Source organism: Heptranchias perlo, chromosome 4 (genome assembly GCF_035084215.1).
Source record: "Heptranchias perlo isolate sHepPer1 chromosome 4, sHepPer1.hap1, whole genome shotgun sequence".
Lineage (NCBI taxonomy): Eukaryota > Metazoa > Chordata > Chondrichthyes > Hexanchiformes > Hexanchidae > Heptranchias > Heptranchias perlo.
In genome coordinates, this window is record NC_090328.1 from 83979559 (window position 1) to 84001267 (window position 21709).

A 21709-nucleotide genomic window follows, 5' to 3' on the forward strand; every position below is an offset into this window, starting at 1 on the left:
AATCTTACATCTGTGCACACTTTCTGATAGAGTTTCCATTATAAATTCCTATGTCTATGTTTATAATAGAAACTGATTATATAAATTTGTCATGTTGTAATTACACCCTATCTCCCAGTGGAGGCAATGCAGAGCCACCACTGTTTGGAGAGTGTAATTACAGCATAGCAAGTTTACATAGGCAGTTTCCATTAAAATGTGGACATAGGAGTTCATAATAGAAAAATCTGATCTAATTATATCACTGGCCTCCAATCCCTTTTCAATTGAAGGCTATGCTTAGTCTTGGCTCTCTGTGTGCAATGCCATGGGAAATCAACTAGTGTATTAAACTTACTATGTATCCCTTATTCTGGCCATTACCATTATGTCATGTCTGTCATCTCAATAAGATTTTCCCATTATAAAGCTACACACAATCAATCTGGCAGCTACACACTTCTACCACTAGATGGGGGTTATAAGTTTCAGAAGCGGCAGATCCCCATACCTATAGTGTCACAAATGCACTTTGAGGGAAATTTGATTTATTCCGGCTTCCAGTGGATAATGCAGTGGGAGATCCACCAGTACATAGAAAATGTTGGGATGTAAATAGTTTTTATAATAAGGAAACCCTCTTTGTGATTATGCACAAAATGAGTCCAAAAATAGGTTTGTAAACACAATTTTAGAAGTACCTGATGATGATAAACATATTACCCTTTATTTAAAGGTCTGTCCAAAACTTATGCAAAATATGCCATTTCTAACTTTATATCTTTTTATTTCCAGATTTTACCAATATTGGCAGGAAGATTAAAGTATTGTACAAATGTCATCGAAGTAAATACTGAAGAATAATGATGATCACATGACTAGTACTGCCGTGCAGTTGACTTTTATTTTCTTGAACAGATTACAGGTTTGTATTTCTTAAATTTACATTATGTAAATCTACTAAAGAAAATAATCTTTCAAGAACATAGATTCAGCATTACGTTTATAATTCATTCAGCATTAAGTTTAAATTCAGCCTCCGAAGGTCTATAAAATAATACAATCTCAGTCAGTTTAAGATTGGATAAGAAAAATGTGAACATTTCAAAATTATGATGGGTTTTGATAGAGTAAATAAGGAGAAATTGTTTCCACTGGCTACCTAACCAGAGTACACAGGTTTAAGGTAATTAGCAAAAGAACCAGAGGGGATTTGAGGAGAATTTGTTTTATGCATTGAGTTGTTATAATTTGGAATGAACTCTTTGAAAGGGTGATGGAAGCAGATTCAACAATAACTTTCAAAAGGGAATTGGATATATACTTGAAAAGGAAAAAAATACAGGGCTATGGGGAAAGAGCGGGGGAGTGAGACTAATTGGATAGCTCTTTCAAAGATCCAGCATAGGCACGAGGGGCCAAATGGCTTTCTTCTGTGCTGTATGATTCTATGAATAACATGAACATGACTACAGTGAAACCTGTAAATTAGGGACACCTAAAGGACTTGCATCAGGTGTCCTTTATTTGCAGGTGTCCCTATTTTCAATATGTCATTGTAAATTTTTTGGGACTGTCAATGAGTGTCCCTTTTTTGCAGGCGTCCCTTTTTTGGAGGTGTCACTTTGTACAGGTTTCACTGTATATAAATCTTCTTTGGCTACCTAAGTTAATATCCAACAACAACTATTAATACGGTAATTACAGTGATTAAAGTGCAGGCTACTAATACTATAAGTGTTATTAGTTTACAGCATTTGGCTCTTCTCAGTTCAGACTCTTTCTTTCTCAGTAAAGAATCGTATCCTGGTGTATAAATATCATCCAACCAAAACTTCAGGTCATTTGGATCCTCCTAAATGAAATCAAATGAAATCAAATATTCAAATAGCAAACTCACAGAATTGATTTCATAATTACTATTGATCTCAGCCCAAAGTTGGTGCTAGTGTAGCCCAGTGGCTAGAGTGAAATTTGTTCAATGCAGGTACTCACCATCTGCCTCCTGAAACCTTTACTCCCAGAGCAATTCACGTCTGACTGCTGTATCTCCCCCAGTGCCCGAGAAAGATGCATCTGGGCCAGAAAGTGCAAAACTACTTCAACTAGCCTGTGGGCTAAACAACATGGCCACACGGTGATGGACAGCACCTTTTTTGGTAGGTCTGGGGCACTATGGAATAGCTATCACATCACACCACAATATATTGCTTAAGGGCATGAAATTCGTTTGTACATTGAGGTGTTGAATTTATACGATGCTTCGCCCGACCGTCCGCCATAACTTCAGCCGTTTCGCTGGGGTTTGCACGGTTCTTCTGCCGAGGTTACGGAGGACAATTAGAACAAACCCCAAAATTAATGGTAAAAATATCTGGTCCATTCGCTGTTTTTTCAAAACTGCCTATGTTTCTCTACTTTTGTGTAAGTATAGATAAGGTACACAGATCCATCAAATATACATAGACATTCCAGTGAGAGTATGCCAGAAGGGCTAGAAATTAGGCCAGGAACCAGAAATGCTGGGTCCCCGTCTTGCATCAGGGATTCCAGATGGCCTGTTGGGGACTGAACCTCCACCCGCTCTAAACATGGCCATTGAGAATCATAGAAATTTACGGTACAGAAGGAGGCCATTCGGCCCATTGTGCCTGTGCCGGCCGAAAAAGAGCCATCCAACCTAATCCCACTTTCCAGCTCTTGGTCTGTAGCCTTGTAGGTTACGGTACTTCAAGTGCACATCCAAGCACCTTTTAAATGCAATGAGGGTTTCTGCCTCTACCATCCTTCTGGGCAGTGAGTTCCAGACCCCCACCACCTTCTGAGTGAAAAATGTTTTCCTTAGCTCCCCTCTAATCCTTCTACCAATTACTTTAAATCTATACCCCCTGGTTATTGGCCCCTCTGCTAAGGGAAGTAGGTCCTTCCTATCCACTCTATCTGGGCCCCTCATAATTTTAGACACTCAATTAAATCTCCCTTCAGCCTCCTTTGTTCCAAAGAAAACAACCCCAGCCTATCCAATCTTTCCTCGTAGCTAAAGTGAGCAATTGAAACAACATAAGGGTATAATGTTTGCAGTAACCAAAACGCAAATTAGTGAGATTGGAGGGAGTGGGTCCCCCTGGGAGGAGATACACTATAAGGATTTGGCTGAGGCAGCCTATGAGTACGAAAACAGGCAGGGGAAAGAAAGAGAGAAAGAGCCGCTGAACGAGGGAGAAACTGGCCGAGGTCCGAAGGCTAGAATGATGCCAATAAAGGCACTTAAGCTGAGTGGGACAAGGGTGCCCATAGGGGAAACGATCATCCCATATGATAGCGGGCAGTTAAAAGAGATGGCGTATGACATCCCAACAATAAAGGTCTGAGGGGATCCTGGTACCAGCCTTGCTATGATCAAGCAAGTCTCCGATCTACACAAATGTGATAACAAGGAAAGTAGTAAGCCTGAGGATTGGGAAAGTTTTAGAAACCAGTAAAGAATGACCAAAAAGTTGATAAAGAGGGAGAAAATAGAATGTGAGAGTAAGTTGGCAAGAAATATAAAAACAGATTGTAAGAGCTACTACAAGTATGTAAAAAGGAAGGCAGTAGCGAAAGTAAACATCGGTCCATTAGAGGCAGAGACAGGAGAAAATTATAATGGGGAATAAGGAAATGGCAGAGACATTAAACAATTATTTTGTTTCTGTCTTCACAGTATAAGACACAAAAAACATACCAGAAATAGTGGGGAACCAAGGGTCTAATGAGAGTGAGCAATTAAAGTAATTAATATTAATAAAGAAAAAGCACTAAAGAAATTAATAGGATTAAAAGCCAACAAATCCCCTGCACCCAATGGCCTACATCCAAGGGTTCTAAAAGAGGTGGCTGCAGAGGTAGTGGATGTATTGGTTGTGATCTTCCAAAATTCCCTAGATTCTAGAAGGGTCCCTGCAGATTGGAAGGTAGCAAACGTAACACTGCTGTTCAAGAAAGGAAGGAGAGAGAAAACAGGGAACTACAGGCCAGTTAGCCTGACATCAGTTGTTGGGAAAATGCTGGAATCCATTATTAAGGACATGGTAACAGGCACTTAGAAAATCATAATATGATTAGGCAGCGTCAAGATGGTTTTATGAAAGGGAAATCGTGTTTGACAAATTTATTAGAGTTTTTTTGCGGGTATAACTAGCAGGGTAGATAAAGGGGAACCAGTGGATGTAGTATATTTGGATTTTCAAAAGACATTCTATAAGGTGCCACATAAAAGATTGTTGCACAAGATAAGGGCTCATGGGGTTGGAGGTAATATATTAGCATGGATAGAGGATTGGTTAATGGACAGAAAACAGAGAGAAGGAATAAATGGTCATTTTCAGGTTGGCAGGCTGTAATTAGTGGGGTGCCGCAAGGATCAGTGCTTGGGCCTCAGCTATTTATAATCTATATTAATGACTTAGATGGAGGGACCGAGTATAATGTATCCAAGTTTGCTGATGATACAAAGCTAGGTGGGAAAGTAAGCTGTGAGGAGGATACAAAGAGTCTGCAAAGGGATATAGACGGGTTAGTGAGTGGGCAAGAGTGGGCAAGAAGGAAAAACAGAATATTTTTTAAGTGCTGAGAAACTATTAAATGTTGGTGTTCAGAGGAATTTGGGTGTCCTTGTGCAAGAAACACAGAAAGTTAGCATGCAGGTACAGCAAGCAATTAGGAAGGCAAATGGCATGTTGGCCTTTACTGCAAATGGGTTGGAGTACAAGAGTAAGGAAGTCTTACTGCAATTGTACAGGGCTTTGATGAGACCACACCTGGAGTACTGTGTACAGTTTTGGTCTCCTTACCTAAGGGAGGATATACTTGCCTTAGAGGGGGTGCAACAAAGGTTCACTAGATTGATTCCTGGGATGAGAGGGTTGTCCTATGAGGAGAGATTAAGTAGAATGAGCCTATACTCTCTGGAGTTTAGAAGAATGAGAGGTGATCTCATTGAAACATATAAGATTTTAAAAGGGCTTGACAGGGTAGATGCTGAGAGACTGTTTCCCCTGTCTAGAGAGTTAGATCTAGGGTACATAGTCTCAGGATAAGAAGTCGGCCATTTAGGACTGAGATGAGGTGAAATCTCTTCACTCAGAGAGTTGTGAATCTTTGGAATTCTCTACTCCAGAGGACTGTGGATGCTCAGTCGTTGAGTATATTCAAGGCTGAGATCGATAGTTTTTTGGACTGTAAGGAATCAAGGGATATGGGAATTGGTTGGAATTAATTAATTGAATCATAAAGAATAGATTAGCCAAGTCCCTCGCCCATTCAGGAAAACAATGGGACAGCTTACTACCGCTCCTTCTAATGGCCATTCGAGGCATCCCTTCTAAAAGCACGGCATATAACCCATTTGAAATAATGACCGGTGGAAAGATGCGCCTCCCTGAAGTGTGGATGGCAGGCCATTTATCAGGACCTGAGCTAGAGGGTTTAAAAATGGACACCAGGATACCACAGTTACAAAAGCACTTACAACAAGTGCAACTATCCGCAGCCCGAAATATGGGACACACCCGAGTAGGCCCACTGGGCCAGACTCAGGCCACCTCAGAAGGGTATGAGATAGGCAACCAAGTGATGGTCCATCTTAACAGGTATGAGGGAAAATGGAACCCAAAATTTGAAGGCCCGTATCCCATCATTGACAAATTAAGTTCACAGGTATACAAAATACACTGTCAAGGACCTACCCATTGATCCCACGATCACTGGGTTTATTCAAATCAGCTAAATTGGTACAACGGACCCGAACTTAAGGGTAGTGTGGCCAGCGTGAGACTTCTAACAATAGAGTGCGGTTGACAGGTGGCCATACCCAAATCCTATGAATATAACAAACATGGAGCTTCGAACTTGATCTAGCATGAAACCACTGTGGTTAGCCTCAGAAAAACACGTCTGTAACGTGACACCCCCTTAACGGAAACTAAGAAGGAAGGTTAGGAGGTGTCAATTAGTCTGTGATTCAGTAAAAGTAAATTTGCTGATGGCTTAAAATTAAGAGTGCTACAAACACTTAAAAAGCTGCAGCATTACTTTCATTTAAAAGCCTCTTTTTAAAAAAAAATGTCTGAGTGATGTTGTTTTTGGTGTCGGCTCCACCCTCTTTTTGGTGTCGGCTCCACCCTCTTTTTGGTGTCGGCTCCACCCTCTTTTCTGTCCATAGAGCTAAAAGCAGTTTAACCATCTATGGTCTTGTCTTTTATGACAGGATTTTAAAGCATTCCTGTTATAAGAGTATAAAAGATGTTCATTTCAAATTAAATTTAAGGAAAACTTTTGTGCTTTACACTGGCACAAAGCACCATTTTATTAATTTGGTCATGGCATATATTATATGCTTGTCATGTAAGTAAATAAATAATGGTATCAGATAATCACTAACAGAATATTTTACATCTTGCAGGTATTTAGCACATTACCATATTGATGGCTGTCGTGTTGGGATGTGTCTTGCCCTTCATTGAAGCCGAACATCTTCAGAACTACTAGGATAGTGTCGTCATAAGTTATACTATCAATGATACCAGGCTATGGTCAACACGGGACTTTTTGGCACATGTACCCACAGGGAAAGGGCTTCGATTGACATGTACGTGTATCGGCGAGGGAAAAGAACCAGCTATTATCAAGTGGTATCGGATGAATGCGAACACCAGTAAAGACAGTGACCTTGTTCCTTTTGGCATGCCCTATGTGGGGGACACTAAGGACACCTTTGTGTAATGGGACATGGGCAATGACAAGCCCTCTCAATTTCCCTCAGTCTGCAAGTGACAAGCCGATTGCTATTGGTGCCTGCTCAGAGAAGAAACCAGAATGCTGTCATCCTGCTCCTTCTGCTTTAAAGTAATTGAGAATCAAAGTTGTCAGATGCAACCATCCATTCGGCCCCTACCAACTGCCCGGTTGCGGACAAAGTTCCCAGCAATGGCTTATTGGTTTTCAAAAGTTGCTCTGTTACCAGGTTTGTGTAATGAAACTTATGAGAGATTCTACCAATAGATGTTGCCCGAGAAACTTAGACAGTTTATGGCGAGAAACCAAGGTCGGCACATTGATAAAGTCCCAAGGAATAATCCTCCCCCCCTCCCCCCCCTCCCCCCCAACCCAGTGGACAGAAAACAAAACAGGAAGTGTCTGAATGGTTGGGTATAATGGCCGCTTGGAACAGTAGAGACATAGAGAACATGTGGGAATATGATGAAGCCATGCAAAAGCAATTAAAAGGCATTATGAAAGGGGATGATAGGGTAGTGACAGGGTCATTGTACGAACAGCAACAAGTTTTAGTGTCTCTGAAGGAGATGGTTGACAACTTTCGACGCACTCAGGAAAAGGTTAATACAATGATCAGTGAAATGGAGACATCTAAGATGCAGATAAAGGAATTACGTGCAGCATGTATAGTGCGTTTATGCTGTCTCAGGTGCAAAAAGGATTGGAAGACATTGAGAGAAATCGCATCCCTTCTTTTATAATGGATGAACAACTAGATAAATGGACCGGTGAGAATGTATTCCCATTGTGAGGGGGAGAAGTAGCCTTAGTGATTAAGGATGAAATTACTTCAATGATAAGAGAGGATATAACGAGAGGTAAGCAGACAGTGGAGATTTTATGGGTAGAATTAAGAAATAGAAAAGAATTTATGACTGTAGTGGGAGTTGTGTATAAGCTCTCTGGTAGCAGCTATGAAGTGGCAGAATGCATAAATACAGAGATTAGTCAAGCATGTAGCAAAGGCAGAGTGGTTTTAATGGGGGTTTTAACTTTCATATAGATTGGGATAAGCAGACGAGTCAGAAAGGTAACGAATTTCTTGACTGTGTTCAGGACAGCTTTCTGGAATAATATGTCCTAGAACCAACAAGGGGGCAGGCCATATTAGTTTAATAATGAGTAATGAGCTAGATTTAGTTAACAGCCTAATGGTGTGTGAACATTTATCTAATAGCAATCATAATATGGTCGAGTTCAATGTTATGTTTGAAAGAGAGAAACCCAAATCAGCTACTAAGATTCTAAATTTAGTTAAGGCTGACTTCAACGGGATGAGACAGAGACTGCCCACATTGGGCCAATCTGTTAATGGGTAAAACGACAGAAGATCAATGGGAGGTGTTCAAAAATGAATTTAACGTGATACAGAACCAGTTTATACCCCTAAGGGGCAAGAATTCTATTTGCCAAAAAAAACAGTCATGGATGACAAAAGAGGTAAGGGACAATATAAAACTAAAAGAAAAAACATACAAAAATGCAAAACAGAGCACAGATCGTGGCGACTGGGAGAGATATAAAGAGCAGCAAAGGATGACAAAACAGATAGTAAGAGCTACAAAAAGGGAGTATGAAAAGAAACTTGTAAGGGATATCAAAATCAACACAACAATTTTTTACAGTTTTATTAGGAAAAAGAGGATGGTCAAGAGCAATGTGGGCCCCTTAAAAACTGATAATGGTGATATTGTAAATGTAAATAAGGAAATGGCGGACATGTTAAATAATTACTTTGCATCAGTATTTACAGTAGAGGAAGAGGATGGCAGGCCAGACACCCCAAGGAAACTAATTTTGAATCAGGGACAGGGACTCACCATGATTAATGTAAACAAATTAACAGTAATGAAGAAAATAATGGCAATAAAGAGTGACAAATTCCCAGGACCAAACGGTTTCTATCCCAGGGTTTTAAAGGAAGTAAGTGAGAACATTGTAGATGCCCTAACTATAATCTTCCAAAGTTCTCTCGATTCTGGAACTGTTCCTTTAGATTGGAAAATTGCACGTCACTCCGCTATTTAAGAAAGGTGAGAGAGGGAAACCAGGAAATTATAGATCAGTTAGCCTAACATCTATTGTCAGGAAATTACTAAAGTTTAGAATTAAGGATAGAGTGACTGAACATCTTGAAAATTTTCAGCTGATCAGAGAGAGTCAGCATGGATTTTTAAAGGACAGGTCATGCCTGACGAACCTGATTGAATTTTTTGAAGAGTAAATTAGTGGACAGGATGTCCATGGCTGTTGTTTATATGGACTTCCAGAAGGCATTCGATAAAGTCCCTCATAAGAGACTGTTAGTTAAAGTTGAAGCTCATGGAATTGAGGGCAAATTATTGACCAGGTTAGGAAATTGGCTGAGCTGCAAGAGACAGAGAGTGGGGATAATAGGCAGGTACTCAAATTGGCAGGATGTGACTAGTGGTGTCCCACAGGGATCTGTGTTGGGGCCTCAACTATTCACTGTATTTATTAATGACTTAGATGATGGGATAGAGAGCCACATATCCAAATTTGCCAATGACACAAAGATAGGCAGCATTGTAAGCAGTGTCGATGGAAGCATAAAATTACAGAGATATTAATAGTTTAAGTGAATGGGCAAAATTGTGGCAAATGGATTTCAATGTAGGCAAGTGTGAGGTCATCCACTTTGGACCTAAAAAGGATAGATCAGAGTACTTTCTAAATGGTGAAAAGTTCAAAACAGTGGAGGTCCAAAGAGCCTTAGGAGTCCATGTACATAGATCATTAAAATGACATGGACAGGTATAGAAAATATTCAAAAAGGCTAATGGAATGCTGGCCTTTATATCTAGAGGACCAGAATACAAGGGGGTAGAAGTTATGCTACTGTTGTACAAAGCCCTGGTTAGACCACACTTGGAGTACTGTGCTCAGTTCTGGGCACTGCAGCTTAGGAAGGATATATTGGCCTTGGAGGGCGTGCAGCGTATCTTTACTAGAACGATACCTGGACTCCAAGGGTTAAATTACGAGGTGAGATTACACAAACTAGGGTTGTATTCCCTGGAATTTAGAAGATTAAGGGGTGATTTGATCAAAGTTTTCAAGATATTAAGGGAAACTGAGAGTAGATCGAGAGAGTCAATTATCCAAAGATATTGACAAAGAATGGTGAAACCTGGGTGGCACCAGATTTATCTTGCTGTACTCAGATCAAGGGCACATGGATGTGTCAGTGCGATTTCACCCAGAATAGTGTCCCGACTTGTGGTTTCACCCTAGATGAGCACTCCCCTAATTGTACTGTTAGTATTAGAAGATGGAAATCGGGACAAGCAAAGCATGGATACACGGAAGAGGTTGCTACTGTGTGACGACATCAGACTTGACTTACCGCCATGGGACATAGGAGTGTCCTGTACAAACTCTATCAGTTTGCTTTACCCGTGAACTAACTACAAGAGTTGCGAGTTAGAGTTGCAAGTTCAATCCTGATCCCAGTGAACATTCATAATGCTATGGAAATTCAGGTGGAAATTGGTTTAAGAGAAGAAACTCAGAAGGCGATTATACAATTTGGACATCCGATTCTACCACTGTCACTGAATCTTAAAACTACACTTAACCAGACGGTCGCATCAGTGTGTCACCTAATTGATCTACAACAACAAAATGCGGCCGTAGAAAGCAATATAGGACAGCTAAGGGAACCTAAATAGTGGGAAATAGTATATAACGTAGGACAACATCCTTGGGCTAGAATTGTCTCACAGCTTTTAATCCTTGCTAAGTTTGTTCTGATTATAATTGTTGTTATAATGTTTTGTGTAGTATTTTCAATGTATAAGAAGCTGAATATGCTAATGTTTCTATCCATCCGTGGACAAGAATGATGGTACAATAATTAGTTATTTTTCATTGCTGTGTATTGTGGCTAGTGATTATTTTGTACGTATTGATTGGGCGGGCCCATATTGACAAATGAGGCCCGCTGAAGCAATATGTATACATGTATGTCTATGTGTGTTTATGTGAATATAATGTTGATAAAATGTAAACCCAAGGTGATCTTAGGTAAGACCAAGACAAACAATAAAAGCGTGTTGGGGGGGGGGGGGGGGGGGGAAGAAAGAGGTTAAAGTGGAACTCGCTACTACAAGGAGTAGTTGAGGCGACTAGCATTGATGCATTTAAGGGGAAGCTAGATAAACATATGAGAAAGGAATAGAAGGATATATTGATGGGGTTAGATGAAGAGTGGAGGGAGGAGGCTCGTGTGGAGCATAAACACTGGCATGGACCTTTTGGGTCAAATGGCTTATTTCTGTGCTGTACATTCTATGTTATCCTATGTAATATCTACCTATGTATGTATGTATCTATCTATGTATCTATTATCTATCTAACTATGTATCACATACATAATGGTCTTAGGGTAGAAATTGTGGAGAGTGTGATTCTGGGAGAGGTGCAATTTGGAGCTGAACCTGGATCAGTCATGTTTCTGCCCCTCTTAAGTTCTTAACCACAATACTTTTAGAAGTATGTTTAAGATAATGTATGAATTTGCTTCATTTTCCGTAATTACAAGCCATTTTGTTGAGAAAATGTTTGGATTTTTTAAAATCAAAAGTTAAAGGTTTAGAGATTTGGACCATCCTTGTGATTTGCATGGTTTAATCTCATATTTTAGGAAATATCTTTATATTTTAGGAAATTCAACAGGCTCATTGTCAATCTCCAGGATATCACACAATTCATAATCTTTTTTTATCATTTTTATAATAAAACTTCTTGTATCTGTTCTGTACACGATGGGTGTTGTCTACATTATGACTGCCGACTCATAAGCCCCAATGTGAACCACGCCACCCCCAGAGTGCGACGCCTAGGAGATTTTTACACCCGGGCCTCATTTATGTGCCTCATTTACTGACTCCTGCCCGAAGCTGGCATATAATGTTTTGTGTAGTATTTTCAATGTATAAGAAGCTGAATATGCTAATGTTTCTATCCATCCGTGGACAAGAATGATGGTACAATAATTAGTTATTTTTCAATGCTGTGTATTGTGGCTAGTGATTATTTTGTACGTATTGATTGGGCGGGCCCATATTGACAAATGAGGCCCGCTGAAGCAATATGTATACATATATGTCTATGTGTGTTTATGTGAATATAAATGTTGATAAAATGTAAACCCAAGGTGATCTTAGGTAAGACCAAGACAAACAATAAAAGCAGGTTGGGGGGAGGGGTTAAGGTACAATATGACCCAGGATGGTCACACTCGGTCAAAAGGAGGGAAATGTAAGAAATACGATTTCAAGACAAATCATAAATCCCATCATGCAAAGCTTCAGGCGCTTGGCTAAAAAGCGAAGCGCAGGCCTTGCGTTTGTAAGAATACAAAGGGAGCCAACATTCCACAGGAAATGATAAGTCTGACATCAGGCAAAGTGATTGGGAATACTGCAGAGACAACAGAAATGTGAAACAGACACATTGAAGACCAATTGTCAGAAACAAATAACAAGAAGTCCCAAGGCTTAATTAAGGACTCAGGACATGGACACAGACTAATCCTATTACATTAATTGCAGGAGCTTTGTTCAGATAATTAGGTAACCTTCGTGATTGGCATCTTAAATTTCTGCATTCAAACAATCCAAATTAAGATTGTGAAGCAAAAACAGGACACGCAGGGGCCTGCCTAAACAGAAAGACAAGGGCATGTCCCTCCCCCATAAACTGGATAGAATTGACAACAGTTAACCTCATAGAAAATGTGTCTGATAAACAGTTAACACCATAGAATGGATGTCTGGAACAATGGGCACCCCGGGGGGGAAGATGTCCGGGACAAATGACATCATCGGGCTAATGTCGTTAAGCTACCACAAGCGAATATGCTTCAGGAAGATATAAGAACTGGGCCATTGACCCACTAAATGTTAAAAGAATCTTCTTGGGATGGAGGAGGTCCACATACCCTACGAACCAGGTCTGATCAGCCTAACATCTCCTAGGGACAAGCAGGTTGTACAATACTTGTTTATTTGATATAATTGTATTAGAACATTGTTATATAAATACTTGTTATCTGGTATAACTGTATTAGAACATTGTTCTTGTGTCTATAATAAAGCTTCCATATTCAGTCACTCTCGGGCCCAAATCATCAAGGAAGTTATTATTAAGAAGGATTAACAATCCTTGGTAGCATTAATAGTAACATATTTCCAACACCCTTACATAGGAATCCAATGAGGGCACTTGTAAGTTATTTCTGGGGGAGATCCGACCAACCCCATCAGCAACCTGACTTTTTGGCCTCTTCAGCAGGTGGGCACAAAGAATGGAAAGCAAAGAATGAATGGGAAAGGCTGAAGCCAGAGGCATCCAATAACTTGAGGGCTTGTTCTATCTGTCTTATATAATTTCATCTCTACTCTACTAGTCTTGCTCAGTGGCAGCATTCTTGCTTCTGAGTCAGAAGGTTGCGTGTTCAAGCCCCATTGCTAGGGCTTGAGCTCACAATCTAGACTGATACTTCTGTGTAGTACCAAAGGAGTCCTGCATTGTCAGAGGTCCTGTCTTTTTGATGGGAGCTAAACTACAGCCTATCTGGCTTTTCAGGAGGTTATAAAAGATCCCATGGAATTATTCAAGGAAAAGTTAGGCGGTAACTTGGCCAACATTTCTCTCTCAACTAATACCACCAAAACAGAGATTAACTGGTCCTTCATCTTACTTGCTGTTAGTGGGATTTTACTCTGGGCATGTTGACTGCTGCATATTTTTACACAATGACAGTGATTGAATTCATTGACTGTAAAATGCTTTGGGATGTCCTGAGGTCATGATAAGGTAGAAATGCAAGTTCTTTCTTTCACTCACAGAGTCACTCAGTCAGTTATCCAGGCATACATGGGGGGCTTTGCAGCCAGTATTGTAACGTATGTTCCACTTGGAGTCCCCCTAGAACCTGGCAGAGCTCCTAGTGGCACTGAAGAAAGCAGCAGTATATCATAGCACACAGGGTCACTCACTCCACCTATCACAAGCATCAGCACAGGTACATCCAACCTAGTAGATTTAGATAGTCAGTTTGAGGAGGGCTCACCAGGTGAATCACAGAGCATGAGTGAGCAGCAGCATGTGCTGGTGGCAGTGAAGGAGCAGGAACCTGCTGATCAAATGGTCAGCTCGTGTCCTCTCTCAGCTACTGAGCTCCGGGATTTAAATCGCACGGATCCAGCATTTAAAAGAAGGCTGTTATTTCAGCATGACTGTTTTATGCATTTTATGGAGGAGTCCATTGCAGTTATGCATGTCCTGAACTGTAGTCCAGTATGGAATGATTGACAATTCCATGGCTTTTACCTTGGAGCCCCCAGTGGCAGAGGTTCTTCACAAGATGGGAGTATCTCTCATGAATGCTCAAATTACTATTGTGGATTCTTTGGGCTCCAAACCCCAGAGGTTCTGTTCTCTGGTTTCAACACGTTGGGGGATTGGATGGAGAGCAATTATTCAGTCTTTTGCTGCCGTCATTGCTACCCAGAAGTCTGTTCCTATGCAGATCAATGAACATGCTGAGGAAATACTCAGAGGGGCATTTCTGGAGCAGATACAGATGAGGCTGCTGTCTCAGGGTGATGTCACATCCAGAAAACCTACCCCCCACCCTCCCCATCTCAAATGACAGTACATGTGCCAGAAAGTGGGCAGGACCAGACTGCTATCACAACAGCAAATGTGGTGGAGCCAGTTGCAGGGTCATCTCATGACCCAGCAAAGGGAGGTACAGGACCACCTCAATCCTAAGAGCCTCCCATGGACACACAGCAGCCAGCTACATCACTTACTTTTTTTTACTGGGAAAGCACCTAGAAGGAGCACAAGAGGAGTAAAAAAACCCACATACAACATACAAGTGGGAAGCATCATGGCAAATAACACATATACATTGCACACCTGTAGATAATAAATTCGGTTCACTTAATTACCATTTTGTTCAGACAGTTTTTTTTCTGCTGGTGCAGAATAAAATACAAGCTCTCCTTTAATATGGCCAGGCCTCTGTAGGGCTGCTTCAAGCTGCCAATATTATCACCCTGATAGATGCATGGGCTTCATTTTATCTGCATTCTGGTTATCCACAAGAATAGCTTGGGCCTCCTCTGTCCCGAGGCTTCTCCCCCCTCCCTCCCCAAATCACGGACTTTCCGACCTCCCTAAATCCTCATATACCTTACCGGGGATCATTTATGTGGGTCCCTGGCGGAGGCCTGACCCCCCGATAAATTTTGACACCCGCCCACCGGCAGTGACGTCATTCATGCCAGCTTCGGGCAGGAGTCAGTAAATGAGGCACATAAATGAGGCCCGGGTGTAAAAATCTCCTAGGAATCGCACTCCGGGGGTGAGGTGGTTCAAATTGGGGCTTATCAGTCGGCAGTCATAATGATGACAATAGCCATCGTGTACAGAACAGATACAAGAAGTTTTATTATAAAAATGATAAAAAAAGATTAAGAATTGTGTGATATCCTGGAGATTGACAATAAGCCTGTTGAATTTCCTAAAATATAAATCACAATGAGATTAAACCACGCAAATCATAAGGATGGTCCAAATCTCTAAACCTTTACTTTCGGTAAAAAAATCAGAGCATTTTCTCTCAACAAAATGGCTTGTAATTAAGGAAAATGAAGCAAATTCATATATTATTTTGAACATACTTTTAAAAGTATTTTGGTTAAGAACTTAAGAGGGGCAGAAACATAATGGATCCAGGTTCAGCTCCAAATTGCACCTCTCCCAGAATCACACTCCCCACAATTTCTACCCTAAGACTATTATGTATGTGTGATACATAGGTAGATAGATGATAGATACATAGATAGATAGATATATAGATAGATAGGTAGATATTACATAGGATTACATAGAATGTACAGCACAGAAACAAGCCATCTGGCCCAAAAGGTCCATGCCGGTGTTTATGCTCCACACGAACCTTCTCCCACCACTCTTCATCTAACCCCATCAATATATCCTTCTATTCCTTTCTCATGTGTTTATCTAGCTTCCCCTTAAATGCATCAATGCTAGTCGCCTCAACTACTCCTTGTAGTAGCGAGTTCTACATTCTAACCACTCTCTGGGTAAAGAAGTTTCTTCTGAATTCCCTATTGGATTTATTAGTGACTATCTTATATTTATGGCCCTTAGTTCTGGTCTCGCCCACAAGTGGAAACACCTTCTCTATGTCTATCAAACCATTTCAGAATCTTAAAGATCTAGAAAGAATCATAGAAAGGTTACAGCACGGAAGGAGGCCATTCAGCCCATCGAATCCACGCCGCTCTATGCAAGAGCAATCCAGCTAGTCCCACTCCCCCGCCCTATCCCCGTATCCCTGCAATTTTTTAACTTTCAAGTACTTATCCAGTTCCCTTTTGAAGGCCATAATTGAAGCTGCCTCCACCATCCCCTCGGGCAGTGTCTTCCAGATCATAACCACTTGCTGTGTAAAAAAGCTTTTCCTCATGTCACCTTTGGTGCTTTTGCCAATCACCTTAAATCTATGCCCTCTGATTCTTGACTCTTCCGCCATTGGGAACAGTTTCTCTCTATTTACTCTGTCTGGACCCTTTATGATTTTGAATACCTCTATCAAACTCCAGCTTCTCCAGTCTATCCATGTAACTAAAGTCCCTCATCCCTGAAATCATTCTAGTAAATCTCTTCTGCACTCTCTCCAAGGCCTTCACATCTTTCCTAAAGTGCGGTGCCCAGAACTGGACACAATACTCCAGTTGTGGCCGAACCATTGTTTTATAAAGGTTCATCATGATTTCCTCACATTTGTACTCTATGCCTCTACTTATAAAGCCCACGATCCCGTATACTTTTTTAACCTCTTTCTCAACCTGCCCTGCCACCTTCAACGATTTGTGCAAATATACCCCCAGATCTCTATTCCTGTACCCCTTTTAGAATTGTGCCCTCTAGTTTATATTGCCTCTCCTCGTTCTTCCTACTGAAATGTATCACTTCGCATTTTTCTGCATTAAATTTCATCTGCCACGTGTCCGCCCATTTCACCAGCTTGTCTATATCCTCTTAAAGTCTATCACTATCCTCCTCACTGTTCACGACCCTTCCAAGTTTTGCGTCATCTGCAAATTTTGAAATTGTTCCCTGTACATCCAAGTATAAGTCATTTATATATCAAGAAAAGCAATGGTTCTAGCACGGCCCCTGGGGAACACCACTGTACACCTCCCTCCAGTCTGAAAAACAACCGTTCACCACTACTCTCTGCTTCCTGTCACTTAGCCAATTTTGTATCCATGTTGCTACTGCCCCCTTTATCCCATGGGCCGCAATCTTGATGATATACACCATATCAACTGCATTGCCCTCACCTACCCTCTCTGTTACCTCATCAAAAAACTCTATTAAGTTAGTTACACAATTTGCCTTTAACAAATGCGTGCTGACTTTCCCTAATCAATCCACACTCTTCCAAGTGACTGTTAATTCTGTCCCAGATTATCGCTTCAAGAAGTTTCCCCGCCACTAAGTTTAAACTGACTGGCTTATAGTTGCTGGGTTTATCCTTATATCCTTTTTTGAACAGGGGTGTAACATTTGCAATTCTCCAGTCCTCTGGCACCACCCCCCACCCCCCGTATCTAAGGGTATTTGGAAGATTATGGCCATTACCTCCACAATTTCCACCCTTACTTCCCTCAGCAACCTAGCATGCATCCCATCTGGACCAGGTGACTTATCTACTTTAAGTACAGCTAGCCTTTCTAGTACCACTTCTTTATAATTTTTAGCCCATCCAGTATCTCAACTATATCTTCCTTTACTGAGATTCTGACAGCATCTTCTTCCTTGGTAAAGACCGATGAAAAGTACTCATTTAGTACCTCGGCCATGCCCTCTGCCTCCATGAGTAGATCTCCTTTATGGTCCCTAATCGGCTCCACCCCTCCTCTTACTACCCGTTTATTATTTATATGCCTGTAGAAAGCTTTTGGATTCCCTTTTATGTTGGCCGCCAGTCTATTCGCATACTCTATCAGCTCACCCCTCAGTCTTCTCTTTTCTAGAGAAAAGAGCCCCAGTCTGTTCAATTTTTCCTGATAGGGATAACCTCTCAGTTCTGATATCATCCTAGTAAATTTTTTTTGCACCTTCTCTGGTGTCTCTATATCCTTTTTATAATATGGAGACCAGAACTGTTCACAGGACTCCATGTGTGGTCTAATCAAGGTTCTATACAAGTTTAACATAACTTCACTGTTTTTCAATTCTATCCCTCTAGGAATGAACTTCAGTGCTTTTTTTATGGTCTTATTAACCTGACTCGCTACTTTTAGTGATTTGTGGATCTGTACCCCCAGATCCCTCTGCTCCTCTACCCCATTTAGACTCTTACTTTCCAAGGAGTATGTGGCCTCCTTATTCTTCCTACCAAAATGCACCACCTCACACTTATCTATATTGAAATTAATTTGCCAATTACACGTCCATACTGCAAATTTATTAATGTCTTCCTGTATTTTTCGCAGTTCTTCTCACTATTAACTATACCCCCCAATTTGGTGTTGTTTGCAAATTTTGAAATTGTACTTCCGATTCCCGAGTCCAAATCGTTTATGATGGTGGATAGATGATAGATAGATGATAGATAGATGATAGATAGATAGATGATAGATAGATAATAGATAGATAGATAGATAGAAGCCACTGGCAGAAAATGTAATGTTCAATGTATGAAATATGTTTAACAAAATTAATAAATACAGGAAAGATTATGATTTAACATGGAGTAAAGCTAATTTGTGCTGTTGAAATCATGCATGCTATATTTTTAAGGGACACATTCATTTTAACTGGTTAAACACTTTTGTTTAAATAGTGGACAGAGGAATTTCATTTGAATGTGTTAAAATATTCATTAATAATATTGCATAGTGTGATTTTAACCCTCTCATCACATATGGTTGTAGGCAGATTCTCCTCTCTACCACCACCCTTAGCTCTTTGACTACCACTGTGATGCCCAAATGCTTAGCTGGCATCAAGTTCTCAATGATCAAGAACTTTCTTCAATTTGGTATCAGCAAGACTGAAGCCAGCCTATTCAGCTCCCAAACTCTGTGCATTAGCTTCCAATTTCATCTCTGTCGCTGCCAGCTCCTTCAGACTGAGTCCAAAAATACACAAAGTCAGTGCCCCTATTTTATCCTGGGCTGAGGTTTAAACCCCACATACTATCCACCACCTAAACTGCCTGTTTCCACCACTGCAACATTTCCCACCTGCAGCCCTACCTCACCCCCTTGGGTGCTGAAACCCTTATCCAAGCTTTTGCCTTCTCTAAACTTGATTATTCCAATGGTCTTCTTGACGGCTTCCTGACTTCTGTCCTTCACAAATTGAAACTCATCCAAAGCTCTGCCATCCTCAACCTATCTCATTCCCTTATCACCATGTCCTCAGCAACCTTCAGTGGCTTCTCATCCCCGAGTCTTTTAATCTCAAAAGCCTTGTCCTCACGAACAAATCCATCCTGGGTCTTGCCTCTCCATATTTCTGCAAACTCGTTCACTGCGGTGTTCCTGCATGCGCCCTCCACTCTTCCGTCTCTGGCCTCCTCTGCATTCCCCATCCACTCTACCACCATTGGCCACAGACCCTTCAGCCATTTTGGCCCCACATTCTGGGATGTTCTCCCTAAAACTCTCCACTATCTTGCTATCTCTCCTTTCGTTCAGAAGCCTTATTTTAGTTCATGCCTTTACTCAACACTGCCAATACTCTCACTACCGCTCAATGTTGTTTTTTTGCCTCTATAAAAAAAGTTGAGACATTTGAATAGCCATTTAAGTGCAAGATATTGTATATAAATTGAAGTTAAAATATTGGTATCCATTATCAAAGGTACTTTTTGTAAAATATCACCTTGCTTAAATGATCAGCTAGATTTATTTGCACTGACTGTCTGTCATAATCCTGAATCGTCCAGGATGGATGAGCTTTGTTCTGTTGCCAGCTGTCGACTGTCTTTATGTCTGCATACAAGGGATTCCTCTTGATGGTGGACTTCAAGGTTAGAGGAGTGATATGTTTGCTGAGGACTTTATCGATGACAACGGGGCCATCACCATTCAATTGCAAACTGAACTCTGAAAACTTTTGGTTCTTAGTCTGGAAGACATTCAGAACACAACAATGCAGAAACAGTGTTATTCACAGCAATATTATCAGAATTAATTGTGATCAGGGTTATACCTGTTGACCATACTGTAAGTCTGATTCAATTAATGCTTCTATTTCAGTAGTGGTTGCAAACATTCATTTGGTTTCACAAATTTCATTTAATGATTTAACACAAGCTACTTGCTCGTTGATGCAAGGATCAATTACAAAAGTGCACTCAATTAATTCAAGTCCAGCTTTTGTATGGTTCTATTTACAGATCCATTTAACTGAATGCTTCATATCTTTATTATTTAGTTCAGTGATTTTAAGATATTTCATTAAAAAATATAAAAGCAGAATTCTACAAGGATGTATGTTCAGTTCTCAGCAGGTGATTGAAACCATTCCCGTGAAGCTGTTTGACCCACTTACCTGTGAATAGACTCTATTGTGCCACTGTTGACCACTCAGAGCTGCCCCATAGAGCCCTGTGAAACCAATTTGGTTCAAACCAGGACTTGTCGCTAATGCTTTTACATCGAGCTGCAGAAATTTGTCAGGATGGTTGTTATTTGGCAAGACAGATAGGTCCATGTTTCACTCTGTGTCGTACTCCAGTCACACACCGGGACTGACGAGCAATACACTCTCTTCTCAATTATTAATGAACTGTTGAATATTTAGGTAGATAGCTGAAACATTACCTGTCTGAAGAGCTCCTTTTAGATACTAAATGAACTAATCTTGGACTGCAGTCACTCATGAATAATACACACCATTTGTCATTGGGACTCTTTTCATTAGCACAATGCAGATTATGAGACAATATGATCAAAGAAATTCTTTCCCAAGAGACAGGCAATCAGGAGGCTGAATTGCCTCAGGAGGTCTTTTGGGGTGGATCTGGTTGGAGCAGAACATCTGCCCATCCACTAGTTGAGATCTTGACACTGTCTCATCTGCCGAGGTCAAGGGAATTTGCATGAATTGGGAAACATGCCATGGGGCCCAACCGCAGTGTAAGGGTGCTGCCCAAAGAAATTCAAATTATAAGAACATAAGAACATAAGAAATAGGAGCAGGAGTAGGCCAATCGGCCCCTCGAGCCTGTTCCGCCATTCAATAAGATCATGGCTGATCTGATCCTAACCTCAAATCTAAATTCATGTCCAATTTCCTGCCTGCTCCCCGTAACCCCTAATTCCCTTTACTTCTAGGAAACTGTCTATTTCTGTTCTAAATTTATTCAATGATGTAGCTTCCACAGCTTCCTGGGGCAGCAAATTCCACAGACCTACTACCCTCTGAGTGAAGAAGTTTCTCCTCATCTCAGTTTTGAAAGAGCAGCCCCTTATTCTAATATTATGCCCCCTCGTTCTAGTTTCACCCATCCTTGGGAACATCCTTACCGCATCCACCCGATCAAGCCCCTTCACAATCTTATATGTTTCAATAAGATCGCCTCTCATTCTTCTGAACTCCAATGAGTAGAGTCCCAATCTACTCAACCTCTCCTCATATGTCCGCCCCCTCTTCCCCGGGATTATCTGAGTGAACCTTCTTTGTACTGCCTCGAGAGCAAGTATGTCTTTTCTTAAGTATGGAGACCAAAACTGTATGCAGTATTCCAGGTGCGGTCTCACCAATACCTTATATAACTGCAGCAATACCTCCCTGTTTTTATATTCTATCCCCCGAACAATAAAAG

General features: G+C 40.9%; 1 protein-coding gene across 1 annotated transcript; it reads right to left on the reverse strand.

Moving 5' to 3' along the window:
* Positions 1 to 1648: 1648 nt before the first annotated feature.
* Positions 1649 to 20595, reverse strand: LOC137320543 (major intrinsically disordered NOTCH2-binding receptor 1-like). Its single transcript, XM_067982228.1, has 3 exons — positions 20434 to 20595; positions 19762 to 20007; positions 1649 to 1834 (listed from the first exon to the last, which is right to left on the reverse strand). Exons 1-3 carry the CDS (start codon positions 20593 to 20595, stop codon positions 1649 to 1651), a joined length of 594 nt encoding a protein of 197 aa, XP_067838329.1.
* Between the last annotated feature and the right edge of the window lie 1114 nt (positions 20596 to 21709).

What these genes read in the sequence shown, in the direction of transcription:
- LOC137320543 (XM_067982228.1), bottom strand. Translation starts at nt 20,595, where the DNA reads ATGGACCTATCTGTCTTGCCAAATAACAACCATCCTGACAAATTTCTG. An exon ending in ACAATAGAGTCTATTCACAG is followed by an intron (nt 20,008 to 20,433) that starts GTAAGTGGGTCA and finishes AATGTCTTCCAG; the next exon opens with ACTAAGAACCAAAAGTTTTC. An exon ending in TAGCTGATCATTTAAGCAAG is followed by an intron (nt 1,835 to 19,761) that starts GTGATATTTTAC and finishes GATTTCATTTAG; the next exon opens with GAGGATCCAAATGACCTGAA.